The sequence below is a fragment of the Amblyomma mixtum genome, chromosome 7 (assembly GCF_055824585.1).
Source record: "Amblyomma mixtum isolate Tamu chromosome 7, ASM5582458v1, whole genome shotgun sequence".
NCBI lineage: Eukaryota > Metazoa > Arthropoda > Arachnida > Ixodida > Ixodidae > Amblyomma > Amblyomma mixtum.
This window is the reverse complement of record NC_143018.1, coordinates 129,574,647-129,593,083: the sequence shown is the minus strand read 5'-3', so window position 1 is coordinate 129,593,083 and position 18,437 is coordinate 129,574,647. Positions and strand designations below refer to the sequence as shown.

The window sequence follows — 18,437 nt, the reverse complement described above, 5'->3', positions numbered from 1 at the left end:
GTACGCGCATGTAGTGGACTGAAAACCGCCTCATCCCAAAAAAGCCATTCAGCATCTTAGCACATGACAAGCACCTGCAATCAGCCCGTCGCCACACATTCCCCGAGAGCGTGAATCTCTTTTTCTACGAGATTAATGGAAGGCGAGGCGACACATGTTTCAGACTCCTGGCTTATCAAAAACGCCTCAACTAACTCCCTGCAGGTCCTATATGGGTGACAGAACAGGATATTAGTCCTGTCCAAATGGGGGAAACAATCTTTACAATTCCAAGTATTATATGACACATGTGAACGAGAACCCATGAGCGGAAGTTGACTGCAAAATGTGCCCGACAAATATGTCCACACGAAGTGGTACCTTTCACGAGACCACATATGAAGAACGAAATTCGCCGGTATTGGGGTTTCAACTAAGGATCTCTGTCTGCACGGCGGGCACGCAATGCGTATACCACGAAGGGGCTCTTTTTCTTGCTTTGCCCCGCCGCGGTGGCTCAGTGGTTACGGCGCTCGGCTGCTGGCCAGAAAGACGCGGGTTCGGCCTCAGCCGCGGTGGACGAATTTATATGAAGGCAAAATTCTACAGGCCCGTGCGCTGTGCGATGTCAGTGCACGTTAAAGAACCCCAGGTGGTCGAAATTTCCGGAGACCTTCACTACGGTGTCTCTCATAGCCTCAGTCGCTTTGGGACGTTAAACCCCAATAAACCAACCAACCTTTTCCTTGCTTTATCTGTTCCACCCGTTTCCAATAGGTCACAAACATATGTTTCGCACCGCACACCCAAATATCAGGATCGGACACGCGTGCTACCACGTCATAAAGTAGCACTATAGGACCATTGGTTCAAGCGCGTGAGTAGCATGAAGGGAACACGTGGTGACGTGTACGATGGTAAAGTGTGTCGGGAATGTGCAATGATATTAAAGAACGATTACTTGCAAAAAAAGTTGCTGATGTCATCCGAAGGTCACGTTGTAAGTGTCGAATGACAACAATGACTTGTTAAAGTGGCTGACGACATTCATGGGTCATGTAATATGCATCACATGAGAAAGATGTCAAGCAAAAAAATGAAAAACTTGCTGAAGTTCAAACGCAGTTTCTTTTGTATATTTTTATTGCACCAGACTGCAGTGCCCTCCAAGTCTTTTTTTATGTCAAAATCTGGTCATGATAGCAGGATTGTGACTTTTTTTTTTTTGACCAGATCACTTGTTCGTAACACAACGATGCGACGTGTTTTTTTATTTAAAAAAAAAGCTTTCAATGGGAAGCCACCAGCTCACAATCTTGCGTTGTCCCACGAACAGAAGTCGTCGCGACGAGCATCAGAATTTCTGGGCGCAGCACGTAGTAGACACACGAACACAAGTCGGTGTTGCGGGCGATCGCATCGTTGCGAATGAAAAGACGAAAAAGTTGATCTAAAACCGAGGGATTCTTCCTTCATTCTATGCAATCCATTGGAACTTGCAGCAACTCTCGCATCAACCTGTAAGAGTCGAAGCGAGGGTACTCGTGAAGGGCGGCAAACCGAGATTGTGAGCAGGAAGATGGGACAGTCCATATAGTGAAGCGAGCGAAGTGATTCCTTGCGTTGCTTTTAAAAGACGATGGAAGGTGAGGGGAAGAGGTGTTTCGATTACCGTTTACAATTTGCGGGTTTAACGCCCCAAAGCGCCTGCGGCTATGGGGGATGCAGTAGTGAAGGGCTCCGGAAATTTCGTCCAACTGGTGTTCTTTACCGTGCACGACATCGCACAGTACACGGGCATCTAGAATTTGGCCTCCATATAAATTCGTCCACCGCGGCTGAGACCGAATCCGCGTCTTTCGGGTGAGCAGCCGAGCGCCATAACCACTGAGCCATCGCGGCGGCCATGGCCACAGAGGTGGTTCGGAAAACATATCCAAAATTAGGAGGACACTTAAGCTCTTCCTAAAAGGTATCACGAAAAAGCGTTAATGGTTTTTGCTTAATTCTATCTTGCTTAGCGCCTCTTTATAATCACACCCGCTGCTGTGAGCCAGTGGTAATGGCGCTCAGCTACTGATCCGAAAGACGCGGGTTCCATCCTGGCCGCGGCGGTCGAATTTTGATGCAGGCGGAATTGTAGAGGCCCGTGTACTGTGAGATGTTAGTGCACGTTAAGGAACCCCAGGTGGCCGATATTTCCCGAGGCCTTCACTACGGCGTCCGTCATAGGCTCAGTCGCTTTGGGACGTTAATTCCCATAATCACCATCGCCATCTTCATCAGCCTGAATACTCCCACTGCAGGGCAAAGGCCTCTGCCATGTCTCTCCAATTAACCCTGTCCTTTGCCAGTTGCGACCACCATAACCTAGCAAACTTTTTAATCTCATCCGTCCTCCTAACTTTCTTCAGCCCCCTGCTACGTTTGCCTTCTCTTGGAATCCACTTCGTAACCCTTAATGACCAGTGGTTGTCGTTCCTTCACATTACATGCCGTGCCCAAACACATGAAAAATGGGTTTGGGCACGATGAAAAAACGATGAAAAAAACGATGAAAAATTCAACAGTGGTTTTCAGACCTTGGGAAATAATACCAGCATACATGTCCACGTTCAATAAATAAAGCCAAATCCAAAAACTGAAGCTGATTGCCGCTTTGAACCTCGGTTGTAAACTTTAAGCCGCGTCCGTATTCACTGAAGACCTTCAAGACATCAGCGAGCTTTCCTGGAAAACTGCCTTCATGAGCAATAACCAGGAAGTCATCTACGTACCCAAAGATACGAGTGACCATGCCTTCTGACGCTTTGCTAATATCAGAGTCAACATTGCCAAGAAAGATATTGGCCAAGATTGGAGCAACTCTTGATCCTATGCAAACACCTGCGGCTTGCACGAATGCCTTCCCTTGCCAATCAATCACAGTCGCGGAGAGGTAAAACGACAAAATTTCCAAGAAGCCCTCAACAGACACTCCGCATATGTCAATGAAGGCGCGCTGTTCATTATCCTCGCAAATGCACCTTTTCACAGCAATCATCAAATCACAATGTGGCAAGGAAATCCGCTCTCAAAAAGTCGTGCCATGAGAAGACTGCTGATAGCATTACAATGCAGGTCTGCAGGTTACGCGCAAATGGTTATCCAGATGAAATTATTTCCAGGGATTCCGAAAAGCTGATAAAATTTGTAAAAAATAGCCAACCCAATGAAGGCAAGAACATAAAAAGACCTGCAGTGGTTCCTTACACGCACGGCTTGTCACACGGTGTCAAGAAGGATGCCGGCAGGTATGATGTCGATGTAGTGTTTTCTGCTCTCCACAAGCCGAGCTCCATGTGCAAGCAGGTTGCACAGGCAAAAGAAGAAAAGAAAAAAAGGCTGCCAGGTACGCCGTGTTTCACCCTCTGTACCATGTGCACAAAACGTGGTGCACCAAATTCCCTTCTCTTGCGGTGCTGTTTACGTCGGGCAGACCGGCAGATGCTTAAACAAAAGGCTCATGGAGCATGGAAACACAAGGAAAAGTGACCCTCTTAGCCACGTTGCCACTCATTGTGAAAAGTGCAAATGCCAACATGAAAGGAAGCAAGAAAGGAAATCGGAACAAAAAGGCGGGCTTCCACGCACAAAGTTCCCCTGCAAAAAGTGCAAGTGCGCACCTGAGTACAAGAAAACCGAAGTTCCGTTCCGCCATAAAGATAAGCTCACGCGCGAAATAATGGAAGCGCGTCATATCCACAGGCAAGGTGACGAATGCATCAGCAATCCTTCCGTGACACTTAGCAACAAGGAATTTGCATACATCACTTCCCATGTGACATAGGTTTTGATTTTCACGGCCCTTTTCACTCTATCTTCTTACTTCTTTGTGTTATGTTTTCGTATATATACCCTTCCGTCCTTAAATAAACCAAGTTGACAGTCAGCGCTTGTCTTGTCGTTGTCCCGCCTTTTTGCGCTGTTCACCAGTATGAATGCATACCAACTCGCCCAGATCTCAGCTTTCCTATGGCTGTTGTATACTTTTCTGTTCAGGGATATTTGTGAACTTCCATTCATGATCAGAGAGAACCTGCCATATGCGCTCAACCTCATTCTTATTCTCCCAGTTATTGCTCCCTCATGATCCGGATGAGTGGTCACTACTTGCCCTAAGAAGACAAACTCTCTTACTACTTCCAGCACCTCGCTACCAATTGCGAACTGCTGTTCCCCTGCTGGACTGTTGAACATTACTTTGGTTTTCTGCATGTCAATTTTTAACCCCACCACTCTACTCTGCCTGTATAACTCATTGATCAAACTTTGCAGTTCCTGTCCTTAGTGACTTTGCAAGGCAGTGCCATCAGCTAATCACAAATTACTCAGGTATTCTCTATTAACTCTTATCCCCAACTGTTCCCATTTCAGGTCCCGGAATACCTCCTGTAAAAAGGCGGTGAATAGCATTGGGGAGATTGTGTCTCCCTGCGTGACACCCTTCCTTATTGGAATTTTATTGCGTTCTTTATGGAGGACTATGGTAGCTGTGCCATCGTTATAAATATCTTCCAATATTTTCCCATAACACTGTTCTACACCCTGATTCCGCAATGCCTGCACGACAGCTGAGGTTTCTACTGAGTCAAATGCTTTTTTGTAATGAATGAAGGCTATATATAGAGGCTGGTTATATTATGTGCATTCCTCTATCACCTGATTGATAGCGTGAATATGGTCTATCGTCGAGTATCCTTCACGAAAGCCTGCCTGACCATTCGGTTGATTGAAGTCTAGTGGTGCCCTGACTCTATTAGCGATTACCTTAGTAAATACCTTGTAGGCAACTGAAAGTAAGCTAATCGGTCTGTAAACCATAACCCATGTTTATGATTACATATTCATACTATCACACATCATTGTTTCATATTGCAGCGAAGAAGCACACCCACACGGAGAAGGAACACGCAAAAAAAAAACAAGGACGAACGCTGCTTCAGTAGCGTTCGTCAAGAATGTTACCAACTTGCCCAAAAACGTGTTTTAATCTATCATACATCAGGGAACATACAAGACCGCGTGATGCACTACAGGACATAAAAGGTCTTTCTTTAACCAAATAGAACGAACCTGCCTGAGCGACGTAGGGGTACCGTGCGTGACTGACTCGCAACTTTTTAATGCGAAATCATTAGATGGTTGTGCTAACGCCGGAAGTGTCCGAAAAAATTCAGGGCTGCACTTTGTTAACCTAAAGTGCGGTGAGGCGAAAGCGTTTAGCGCGGTGCTGCTGCTAGAGTCACTGATGTGTGGTTAAGATGTTAATTACTTTTACAATTGTTTGTGAATCTTAAATGCTGGAGACGCTGGAGGGCTTTTGGGAGCCATCCGTCTGATTCAACGCCTTTCTGCAGACACTCTCCAGCGGCCTAGAGAAGGACAAACACATATTCGTTGGAAGGAAGTAGCGTAGCCATTAGCCCGCTCGGCTGCGGAACGGAAAGAGTGTGATTCGAATCCTATCGTGTACGAAGTTTTTTTTTTTTTTTTCTGGTCTGACTAGAAGAGCGTGACACCTCTGCTGACAACAACCTTATGCTGACAACCTTCTGCGACAAGATGAGGCATTTAAGGCTTTCGCCTTTAAATGTGGCACCGCAAGTTGGTGAGCTGTGACGTCAGTAGGTATATGACGTGAAGAGAATAAAAATAATGCCGTGAGGCAAAAGCCTTAAGCGCGGTGTTGCTCCTCTCGCACTCCGGAGACCCTGGTTCGACTCTCCAACTCGACCAATCTCCTACTCGGTTTTATTTATTTATGGGGTTTGACTAGAAAGCTTACTTAGGCTCAATTAGTCAATAATTATCATGTAATTATCATAGAATGCCTTAAACCGCGTTTCGATATCATTCGAATGCAATCGATTAAGTATCGCTTAAGTAATGATTGACATATACCCATATATGGCACGAAACCGAAACGCCGACACATCGGTCGACACGGCTGCTAACCACACTATGAGGCATTAAAGGCTTTCGCCTTAATAAAAGAAATTTGGGGTCTCGGTGGGAATCGAATCCAGGCGAGCGGCGTGTCAGATGATGCGACAAGGCGCCGCAAAACTTAAAGAATGATGACGTCACACAAAAGTGATGACGTCACAGACACGATCGGTGCCACGAACATACATGCGAATGATGGAAAAAGACTCGCGGCGCAAAACCGCGCCCCCCGAAGTATCCACGCTGGATTTTACGACATATTACGCAGGTGGTGTTCCGACTGAAGGAGGGATGAAAAAGAAACTGCACGAGCCTGCCTACTGTCTCGAGCTGAACGACAGGTGCGCACACCGAGAATTCGAAGATGAGAGTTTCACAGACGCAGACGAAATCCCAGCGATGTTACTATAGGTTGACTTCAATGTGGTGGCAGTATTTGTCGCGAATAAGGGGTGAAGAGTCCCCGATTGCTGAAGGGGAACGCTTTCGGCGGCAGTTTCGAAGAAGAAAACAAACGAATCAAACAAAACAAAACGAAGCCGTGTTTATATTTTAAAGGAATGGAGCCAATAAAAGAAACGAAAACACCACGGAAAACACACACTAGAAACGCGTACGACACTACGGATAAAAAGGAGAGAGTTCACCGGATACAAAGCTTCCCAGGTGGTGCGGAAATGCCTTGCAGGCAGTACAGACGCAGCTTGTCGACTTGCGATGCGTCGCTGGCGTTGCGTCCAGGGAAGCGGTAGTAGAGCACCAGGAGGTGAGGAACGGAGATGGACACGGGAGACGCTGACGAACTCCTCTCAGTCGCCCCCAAGAACTGGGAAGCTGCAGCGGGAAAACCGTAGCCAGGCTCCGTTGACGGTGTCCCGATACACCGTAGGCCTATGCAGCCCATCCAAGGCAGCCGTGGCAGCAAAGTGGCGATCGCAGTAGGCCTGCGTCGTTGATTCAAGAGAAGTCCACGGCAGCACAGACCCGAAATCTGACGGCTGCCACCTCCACGCTTGAATGAGGCTCAATGGTCTTGCGTCGATGATCCAAGGGAAGTCACTGGCAGCTCGGACGCAGCGTCTGACAGCTGCCACATCCACGCTTGAATGAGTAGACTTGTGGGGCGGTGTCATCCTCTACTCCTCGGTTTGCGGACACGTCAGCCTTCCGCTCCTCGTGCCTGCCTCGTGCACACGCGCAACGCGGGGCTGGTACGCACGGCACTCTGCTGTCCGACGCACCACTGCTGACACGCCACGTTCCGAAAATCCCTCGACAGTGTGGTGTGAGCATCACAGTATTCCCGAATACACTCAACAAAATTTTGAGGAACCGTTCGTCACACAGCTTTCCGTGTGGTGCCATAGCATTCCTCTTTGCATATAGCTAACACATTTTAGTCAAGTTAGAAGCTAGCTTGCGACAGGGGCTCGGGCCAATGATGTAATGATGTATGTACTTTCAGCTGCATGCTTTGTGAGAATACATTTTCTCTTAAGGTGCGTATGAGTTGTCCACTGAGATGCCCATATGGGGTAGTTGGAGGCTAGCTTGTGACACGGGTTCGGACAGGTGACACATGCACCTTGAGTTGCATGCTTTAAGGTGTGGTTTAGGTGTCCACCGAGACCTACTGCGCCTATTCCCTCCATCGGAAGTAGTGCTAGTAGTGGCTTAATTTAAAAAATAGAATAATACTAAAAGTAAGTAAAAGATTTTTGCTTGCCCCGGAAGCTGTCATCGCTACAGGAAGCACCTGAGCTGAGGCAGAGGAAATAAAAAGAATAGCAGGAATAATGGGGAAATAAATGAAAGAGGTGAGGGGACAGGTAGGAAGGATTCCCTCAGGACACATGTTTCGCACTCCTCCACGTAAGAAGACATACGTGCGCTCAGGATTTTTCTACTGCATACTTAAAACTGCTGCTGGCAGGTTTTTGAGTTGAACACAGCCGGGGCGGCCACGTTTCGATGAGGCAAAACGCAAAAGGCGCCCGTTTGCTGTCCGATGTCAGTGCACATTACAGATTCCCAGGTGGTCGGAACAATTCCGGAGCCCTCCACTAAGGCACCTCTTTTTTTGCTTTCTGCTCTCACTGTATTCTTTGATCCTTCCCTTACGACGCGGTTTACGTGTCCACCGAGGTGTGAGACAGGTACCATTCTCTGTCCTCAAGAAGCAAGCTTCAGTTTTTTTTAGTCGCAATAAACGCTCGAATACATTCTGAAGGATTAGATGTGCGCTTTTGGCTGATAGCATTGCTTGCTTAGGTGCTCTCGAAGTAGCCGTTCGCTAACGCACGCCATGCGTGGCTTCGACAGAGCTGGAGAGGTTAAAGGGACACTGAGGAGAAATTGAAGTTGGCTTGTATCGAGAGAATACCAGCTCCTGATCACAAAAACAGCACTCTTACTGGCGACAAAGCTTTTGTAAGGTAGAAAACAGCAAGAACCGAAATACAGGTATCGCCGCCACAGGCCAAACTCGCAAGTACAAGCGTAATGACGTCATAGGACAAAACAGTGTTGCTAGTAGCAATGGTTCTAGCAACGCTAAGACAAGAGGTGCCACGGATCACTGAGGCTAACAAAGTAAGATTGAGTGGTTGAATATTGAAGAAAGTTCTGTTTTGAAATTGATAGTACACTTTTATCACACAAGGAGGACAGACAGACGACAACCTGAATGTTGGAAGCAAAGAAAACCGATATTTGGCGGCGCCACAGGCGGCCAGGTGAGTTTCGGTATTTTGCGCTTCGCGTCAACGCGCTTTGCGTGCCCGCGCGGTTTCGTTTTTGACGCGCCTCGATTTGCAAGCATTAAACAGCAGAGAAACTCCAAGTGACGCTACAAGTGCTAGTTAACTTTTGAAGGAGCCTATCAAGGCTGGTCGATGAAAAACTACGATGGCACACGATGGACGATGATCGTACAAGGCAATTAGCAGTATAGAAAACACCTTGCGTCTCCGTACGCCAGCCCGGCGAAACGTTACCGGTTGTGCCGGTAAACTTCGCACTACTTAACGGAAATCGTTTATTACAAGGCAGTTAAGAAAAAAAAGATTTGGAAACTGCCGAAACCGTGAATCGGCGCGCTCCTCCAACTCGTTTGTTTGCGGCTCTATTCAATAGCTTCGGCGGTTGGGCGGAGCTTCTCTATTCATGCTCTCGGCGAGTTTAATTCATTCACAGTACACATATATGAGGGTACGTACATGCAAGTGGGTGCCAGAGGCAGATCCAGTGGACCCCGTGCCTCCGGAAACACGCAAGGCGCTTTCATGTAACCCGTTGAAGCATCCTGCGTCGGCTTTACTTTCAAGCGGCAAACTTTAATTGCGAGCGCCTTTGAGCACACGTCCGTTTTTTTTTAGTTTTTTTTTGTGTGTGTGTGTGTCAAAAACGTCTAGCTGCTTGCAACCGTGGGAAACCTCCTCGACGCCGCCTGCTTCCCCATGCAACTGTTCCCAGTGGCCCGATAGCCTCGGACAGCTTCCGATGCCCGCGGCGCGCCGACCTTGTCCTCGCCCCTCGCGACTCCCCGCACTGGGGTTACAGTATTTAATTTGCAACAGCTGGCCACGGCGGAAGGGGGAAATGACCCGCCGGCGCCTAACCTAACCGTGCTCCTCCTCGGACAAAGCTGGTGCCTCGGCAACAATTTGTTGGCCTGTGCCGCAGTTCACTCGGCGCTGGAGCAGTGCGCGCTACTTCGTGCCTCCGTGTTCCCCGCGCTCACAGCCAGAGTACGCGGACGTACTGCACCGTCGGTCTCTTCTTGATCAGCAGTTCAGCGCTGTACTGGCAACGCAGATGGAGGCTACTGCCCCGCAAAAGATCGGGCAATGCGATGTCGTAGGTTTCCCCAACAGCCGTGCCGAATCACAGCAGGGCAGTGCCGGTGGGGTGGTGTACCATAAAGTGCCGAGAGATGAGCCACGGCGGACCACTTGGTTACGTGCTATGCCACTATGAAAGATGAAAGGGAGAGTATTGCTGTGTGCGCACGTGTGTTCGCTGCATTTTCGTCCCGAAGACTACATGATCGATCAATCCTTGAGTGCGTCTTTCGGGATTCCATGGCAGCGCCGCAAACTCTCTCAAGGCGCGGTTCCATCAATATTTCCGGCAACGAGTGGACAACAACCCTCACAGCAGCCCGACGACAGCAGTTCTGTGAGTATCTCACTTCTATGCCCGAAAGCAAAATAACGAGCGTCAAAACACCAGCACTCCGATGACTTGATTATCGGCTGGCTTTCCTATAGCTGCTGTATGTACAGTCGAGCCCACTTATAACTGACGATCACGGGGCTCGGGTTCATTGTATCCGAAGTTTATAGTAAGCGGGATTTCCCTTTCACAGCGAAAAAATGCAAAGTCATGCAAAGGCGACGTTTATTTTCCGAAAATATCCACTTCTGTTTCCACTTAGAGCAACCGGCACAGGTGCATAAGTATCAACTGACACTGCAGCCCGTCGATGCGCGCTTGGAAGGCGGTTTCAATTCACTTTTTATTTATTTTTTTTGTGGTCGACACGTGGTTTTAGAAGAGGGCGGGTGTGTCACGGAAGCTAGAAAACGCTTTTCGGTATTTACATACGCTGGCGGGAAGCGCGCGTTTTTCGACTGCGAAGCCAAATATGCGGTCCCTTCTCGTTCGCTCTAACCAATTTGTACTGTCACGATCGTTCATTGATCTGAGACTCAGTGGCATTGCTCGAATACACATTTTGAATTATGGCTATGCCCAACCTAGTAAGTAATAAACGGGCGTTCGTTATAACCGAGGACGTTGTAAGTGGGCTCTACTGTATTTGTTTCATTCATATAGCATTTTTCACGATGCGCACTTTGATATAATTATGCCTGAATTAAGACTCCTCTCTGTGGTCTCTAAGGCCCACAGTGAGGAGTGGAGGTGGCAAGTTTAATTAAAATTTATGGCCATGATTGCCGAGCCAACTGCATTATCAGCGAAATCAGATGGTGTCAGCAGGCTTGTAAGCTTAGTTCGCCTCTTATAAAATTTGTCTGCACCTTGATCAAGCCTCACGCTCCTTGCCTTTTGTCTATGTTGATTGACCTAGAGAATAATTTTGTCTGTAGAAGTTTTCCTGTCATTCATAAAATCTGTAATGACACACACAGTTTAATGTGTTTTTAAAACTGAGTTCATTTCGCTTTCAGGCCAACGTTGACACAACAGCAGATGAAAGAGCTGGAACATCTTTCGAAGGACAGGAGGTAAGCTGTACCAGACAGTGACATCTATGTGTTCTTGTGAAGCTGTGTGCTAACCTGGTACAATGCACACTTTACTGTGTTTTACATCGGGGCTACTCTGGCTTCCAGGACAACGTTAAGGTGACAATAGATGATGGAGCTGGCAAGTCTTCTGGGGGACATGAAGAGGTAAGCTGTACCACGCATCACTATCTATGTGTGCTTGTTAAACAGTGTGTCAGCTTGTCATAATGCACAGTATACTGCATTTTTACATCAAGCCTCCTGTGGTTTCTAGGCTTACATTGACAAAAGTGATGACGACGTCAGTATACTTTCCAAAGAACCTGCCGAGGTAAGCATCCACTTGCATTTTGCAAGTCATATGTTCTGCATCTGAAAATTGCATATGCCAGAAATGCAGCTGAAGAACCAAATCACAGACTATTATTTAACTACCTCAGGCCTCCCCAATTGCTGCCAGAAAAACAGGAATGGAGACAGAAACTCCACAGGGAACACCTGTACAAGCATCTAGTCGTGGCATCATGCACGACATAGGTGTGCAGGTTCGTTTGCCTGGCCGAAATGCAGGTGAGCTGTAGCATGTCACTGGATGTATGCTGGCTTTTACTGTGAAAACTAAAATGTTTAGAACTTTGTTTTGATTATTAAAAGTATAGAATATACAGTTGTGTGCCTCTTGTGTTGCATTCATACCTATACTACACCACCTATGCACCTAGCAGATCTGTTTCTGTATTTCAACAACAGGCCTGATCAAAAAGTTGAGGAAAGAAGGAACGAATTGGCTGGGTGGTAGAGGTAAAGCAGGGTAACTGGATGTGTACATGGACATGTGTAGGCATAGATGGCAAAGCTGGAAGGTAATTCATGTCGTCTCTTGTTTCTTTTACTCGTCCTGTGTATTGCGCTGGTTTAAGATGAATCCGTTCCAACTTGCCCAGTTTTCTGTTCTCGTTAATGTAATTAAATATATTAATAACTGCTCCCCAAATATCACGCAAATCCGAGTTTATTATCTGTTACTGTTCACAAAGAGTAATGAAGCTGCAATTACTTCACACAAAAGTAATGCAGTTACTTAAATTTAAGAATTTTTTTCACACACAGAAGTAAAATCGGGGGCAAAAGTAACTGACCCCACCTCCAAGTTCCGAATCGTCCCGCATTCCGTGCCGCCTCCACCTGATGATGCATTCCTGGTGCCAAAACCGGTGCAGTGGACGGGGGTCTGTTTTTTTGAACCCCGACAGTGCACTGTGCTGTGAAAGCTCCCATAAAGATTTCAGTTTCTTAAATCACAATACCGCAGGGTGCAACGGAGTTTCAAAGTGGCAACGGAGCAATTACTCATTTGCAATTACAACTGTAATTAAAATTTGCAATTAAGCGAGCAATTACAGCTTTCTAGCCATATGGCTGTACTTGGGTGGATGCAGTTGAGTAATTGCTCCCTCATTACAAATCTACCCCACCTTGGGAGATTCCCCTAAAACATCTGACCAGTTTCAAAGTGAGCATAGAAAACTTTGCCCTCCTTTGCCGGCACAAACAGGAGCAGCGCTTTAAAAGAAGTAAATTCAAAATTACTTAATTATTTTGGCGTGAAATTACTACCTCCAGGCAATGCATCACATTAAAATACTGAGTTAAAAAGTGAAATAAAAAGGTGTGTAAAATACTGTAATTTATTGTCCTGCACTAATTAATTACTGGTATATCTGTGAGTGGGAGTTAGCCTTCTGTTATTGCAGGTGCTTAGGCAGAAAAATAATTTTGAAGTAATAAAATTAAATGGTTATGTTAATATGTACAGCTAGTCCGATATCTTGCAGCAGTGTGAACTGCCACCCCAATTTATGAGCCATCTGCTACAGAGATATTAGGCAGTGTTTACCTGCAGCAGTGCAGTTCTGAATTATTTTTTTGTGTTTCAGCGGTTCAGGTGAACACTGCGGTCAAGGAGACAAGAGAACAGGCAGTTAAAACAGATCAGGCCACTTATCAAAAGTTCACATCAACACCTGTGAAACGTCTCCGCCTGGATGTCCAACAGGAGTCCAGCCCTTTGGTGTCACCTGAAGTGTCACCAGTACATGTCAGAGGTGATGACGATGACATGTATGAGCCAAATGACTCAAAATGGACATTAGACGAGACAATGGAAGATGAGTAAGTACAGTAGACTGCCTTAAAAGGAATATACCATTTAGAATCCTCTCTGTGTTCTGCAGTAAATCGGCTGAGAAGACAAGAAAAATGGCAGAATGAGCAAGTTGGTGTTCCTTCATAATTTTCCAACAGTGCTTCAGAACCAGGGCAGGGAGCGAGAAGGAACACACACACAATGCCGTGTCTGTTCCCTCTCATTCTTCATCCTGGTTTCGAAGTGCGCTCGGAAAATTATGAATGAAAAGACAATCTGCTGCCTGACTTTCGAACCACAGCTGATAAATTGATATGTGTCACGATCAAGTAGTCGCATTAAGAGAAAAAATGCTCTCAATAACCTTACAACAAAATAACGTTACATACAGCACTGTAACTGAGCTTGCGGGCAAGTTGTCAATGTTGAAAGTACCAATCATTCTATGCCATCTTTCCTAAAGAAATAGTTGAACAAGGCGCATCATTGCGTAACTTGAGACTTCACAAAATGACCTCGTTTTACAGGGACAGCGATGATAATGGAGACACAGAGGAGAGCAGCTACTACATTGTTGCCCATACCTGTCTCATGGTACTACTGAAAATATGCCTGACCTGCCTTTACTGAGCCTGCAAAGTGAGGCTGCGCTGCATTGGGACGTGCATCAGTGCACAAACAAAATGCCCCAATGGGCATATACACACATGGTCAAGCCAGCCACTGGTTGGAAGAAAGCCAAAGGGGAACATTGAGCTCGCCACTGCCTTGCTTTTTTCTGGTTCAAGCCCAGCAAAGACTCTAAGACTGATGCACATAATGAAAATCAGGGCACTCAGCGAACACACGTTCTTTGATTACCAGAAGGCATACCTCTTCCCTGCGGTGAACATGGTGAGTGTGCAAGCTACCATCTTTCACTGCGGACAACCCCTAATTTACAATATGCAACAGAAAGAAAGGTTAATAAATCATAAATCCCACAGCCAACCTTCCTTCGGGAATTTACAAATGGCAGTACAATGCATGACTGCATTCGGATATTAGTGTTGTTCCAAGCGATGCCAAAGTTGTATACTGTCTACTACTTAATTTCATCGCATTCACTGGCAGTACAAATACTGTTTTAATCTATTGCATGTTCAGCAAAGGATAAGGTGCACTGCTATGGGTTAACCCATCAGAAAAAGTCTACCTGCACTCCTAGCCCTGTGGAGTGACATTTTTATCAAAAGAAATAAGGCTGCCTTGAATTACTCATCGATATCCACCCAAGGGCAGCCATGCGGCTGCAAAGAAAAGCCGTATGGCTGTGCTTGGGTGGATACGAATGAGTAATTACTCCCTTCTTACAAATCTACCCCACCGTGGGGGATTTTCCTAAAACATTTGACCAAAAAGTAAGCTAGTGTCAAAGCACTGAAGCTGCTGTTACCAGCCCTCACAGGCTGTGAGGATGACCTGTGTGGCGTGCAGCTACGACATCACAATCCTCCTCTAGATGGTAAGACTCCTGATATCATAAAGAGCAGTACACGTAGCGTTGTTACTTTTTGCAAAGATGGGACATTCTTTAAGATTGCTGATAACAGTCCCAGTGCCCAGCTGTCGCAAACTAATTTTTACAAAACAGAAAGGTAGTTGGGTTATGCTGCAGTTGATGTTGGGTAGAATATCAATGAATGCAACAGTTCATCACCTCACAGCCAACTGCACAAGTTAGGGTAGGCAAGACTTGAAAAATGTGGAAGAGAATGAACTGACATAGTTTAGCCGTGAGAGACTTTCAACCGAGCTTTAGCGATCCATTAGGCCAGCCCATTGTTCCGTGGCGAAGGCCTCCTGCCCAAGAAATCCATCTCCCAGTCCTACATCCAATTCTCACTGCTCTTCCCACTCCACACTCCTGTCTCTCTAGTGCCCAGGCCCATGCCTTTCATAAAAATCACACTCATTACATCAGCAATGCTTCATTGTTCCTCTTCCGCTCTGGCGCCTCCTGACCTAAGTACCCTAAACTCCATGCTGATCTTGCACACTGTCTCTTTACTGTCCTGTTACTCTTTAGTCCCCTTTCTGTGCCCTCCTCTCACGTCCAGTTCTCTCCTGTCACCTCTGGCTGGCTTCTCATGAAGAGAATAAGCTCAGCCTGGTGCGGCAGGCGGAGCACAACCTGAGCACTTCATCTGTGCTCTGAAATAAAGTGTTTTACTACTACTCCTATCACATGGAGAACAATAGGACAAAGTTTAAAATGAAGCTGAACATTGCATTTCCCACAGGTCTGGCAAGAGCACCAAGAGAAACTGCTGGCATCCCTAGCTGACAGTGAGGTGGAACTGTGTGGTGATGGACGCTGCGACTCACCTGGCTACCGTGCGAAATTCTTCACCTATTCATTTCTGAACCCCAGCTTGGGAAAAATAGTGCACACTGAACAAGTGCAAGTTGGAGAGGTAAGTGCTAAAATGCATTGCTCTGAAGAGTAAGTAGAATTTATGATGGTGCTATGAAGCTCAGCATTAAAGCTGAATTGAAATCTAAATAAAATATTTTCAGAGTGCATGCAAATGCAGTGTACGAACATTGCATTAACTCTATTAATCCCCCCTTTTTTTCGCGGCTTTAGCCCAGTGATGGCAGCTGTTTACAGTCACATCAACTCCTATGCTTTTCAGACAGATGCAGTGAAGGAAAGTCGCCACATGGAGAAGAAAGGCCTAATAAGAGGCCTTGCCTTCTTTTCACAAGTACGAATCCACATCAAGTCGTTGACAACGGACAGGCACCCAGGCATAAAGAAACATATGCAGCAGTGCCAGTCAATAGTGCACTACTTTGACGTTTGGCATGTAGCAAAAGGTATGAAGAGATTTTCACCCTCAAATTAATATCTGACGTAGAGCCATGTAACGTGAAATTTACTAATAACATACAGTAATTGCTCATACTTTTCTTGTGATACTGAAACTGCTCATTTGTGCCTTGAAATTTTTAGGAGCAACAACACACAAATTATCCCAACAGAAGCCTTACTGGATACTAGATTTACTTCGGCATTCCTATTGGCTTTTAGGCATGAATTAAGTGAATCTATAATGTGAACGAAACTGAAAACGTAGTTTCCAAGCACTAACGTTCATTTAAAGCTAGAATCAATACGAAGGTGATTACTCCCAGACGAACCCACTGGGACAAAGTGCTCTACCACAGCTTATATTTAGGAGAAAAGCAAACAAAATAGATGAGAATAGCTGGCTCCTTTGTCCCCACATATTTCACTGCCACTTTTTTAAAAGAAAATTAGTCATTATGCTAGAAAAAAATGTTTTTATAGCTGCAATGATAGTTACCTTCATATTGACACTGACTGTCCTATGCACAGCTATCTCCATCAGTGACAGATGCAGCGTGGAGACAAGAAAACGGAAGATCAGGGGCTCCTTAGGACTTATGATAAAAAGCCATCAGTCTCTAAAACCAAGGAAGGCATAGGGAAGTATCACCTTTTTTCGCTGTTAGAGGAAAGGTAACATTTGCCTAACAATGCATTTCCAACAGGAAACTTCCTTTTCTTGCCCTCACCAAAATAGCTATGAACTACTATTCTACAGCAGCCCTAAACAAACACGCCACGCACCATGCGCATAAAGCCACCTACTCACTACCATTTCGTGACAATGAGGAGCATTTCCTTCGGCTGGACAGCTCTGAAACGTACAGCAGTGGCGGCAATGTGTGACTGGCTACGGGAAGAATACTGACAAGCTGTGCGTGCTCTGTACATTTACTGTCTCGTATACATGATGCACTCAAATTCAGCACGAGCTCCTTTTCATTCTAGCATCTTTTTTTTGGCAAGTTTTCAGCATTGTGCTCTTCCTACTGAATGAATCCTGCTGCTAAAAATACAGCTGAAACTCCTAGTAAAGAGAACTTTTTCAGGGATCACGAAAAAACTGGTCGCCGCTTCAAAAAAATCTGGCTGCAGTGCTATAGGAAACTGGAAGCAAGCGATTGTAAATCACTTGTACTGGTGTGCTTGTGCTTGTGCTTGTGGTGGGGATGGCGAGCTTCTTGCGGCAGCATGGCAGAGTCTTGTGAATCATGTGAGCAACATCCACGAAGGGCACAACCAACTCTACCCAAGGTGTCTGCATGGACCTTTGAGCAGCTCTGCATGGCTCAGTGTTGGTAAGTGTAGTTAACACCTCTACTCAGCTTTCTCAGCACTAGTGTTGTTCTAAAGAAACAACACTAGTCCATCAGCAGAGATCTTCTGCGCCTACCGAAAGTAGTCAGAAAATAATACCACTGTTACCCCATGCCATTCCAACAGAAATAGTACTACAACATGCAGAATGTTTTTGTGCCGTTCCATAAGAGCACAAAATGTTGTGTGTGCTTTTTTCCCAGGTTCGCTTCCACACAAGGAAGTGGAAGCCATTGTGAAAGCTGCACTGCTTCTGAAGGACATTAAGCGGCTTTCACCACACGTACAAACATATGGCCTGGAGGCGTTCCACAGTGTTTTGAATGGGTTCGCCCCCAAGTCAACCGCATTTACATATGAAGGCATGAGGGCTCGGTGAGTGTGCATAAGGATACATGCAGAATATATCCATCTTGTCATAGCAGTGCAGCACATAAAGCAAAAGGAAAATTTTTTTCAACATGTCTAAAAGTCGGGTCATATTTCTTTACCTTCCTTCCAGACTCCTTGCGGCTCTTCATTTTAATGAAAATGGTGACAGGGACCAGGCAGTGAGAAGCGATGGCACACTCATGTGGCACATAAAAACCGCAAAAGCCAGGCACGGTGCCACATTCGTCACGCCACAGAACACAGCACCAACATTTGGCAAGTCACTGTGATTTGCATATTACATTCTTGTGTAATATTGTGTAGTTTGTGGTTGTGTGTGAAAGTGCATAGGATGCAACCGCTGCTTGTTCAAAGCCTTTACATGACAGAACTACTCAGTCTCTAGTTTCCGCACACTGTGGGGAAAAAAAAGCACGTAAAGTCAATCAGACTAATGTCTTTGTTTATTGCAGGGTACGCAGGG

At 46.0% G+C, this 18,437-nt stretch overlaps 2 protein-coding genes across 2 annotated transcripts in view; one reads left to right on the top strand and one right to left on the bottom strand.

Moving 5' to 3' along the window:
* The window catches only part of LOC149337574 (uncharacterized), a 68,326-nt gene that overhangs the window by 43,004 nt on the left and 6,885 nt on the right, over positions 1-18,437 (bottom strand). The window lies entirely within an intron of this gene.
* Positions 14,182-17,960, top strand: LOC149337575 (uncharacterized). Its single transcript, XM_089554905.1, has 4 exons — positions 14,182-14,262; positions 16,047-16,230; positions 17,314-17,562; positions 17,785-17,960. Exons 1-4 carry the CDS (start codon positions 14,188-14,190, stop codon positions 17,958-17,960), a joined length of 684 nt encoding a protein of 227 aa, XP_089411031.1. The 5' UTR covers positions 14,182-14,187.

Coding starts and splice junctions, on each gene's coding strand:
- LOC149337575 (XM_089554905.1), top strand. CDS start 14,188: ATGAAAATCAGGGCACTCAGCGAACACACGTTCTTTGATTACCAGAAG. Junction 14,263..16,046: donor TCTTCCCTGCGGTGAACATG/GTGAGTGTGCAA, acceptor TATGCTTTTCAG/ACAGATGCAGTGAAGGAAAG. Junction 16,231..17,313: donor CGTTTGGCATGTAGCAAAAG/GTATGAAGAGAT, acceptor GAACTTTTTCAG/GGATCACGAAAAAACTGGTC.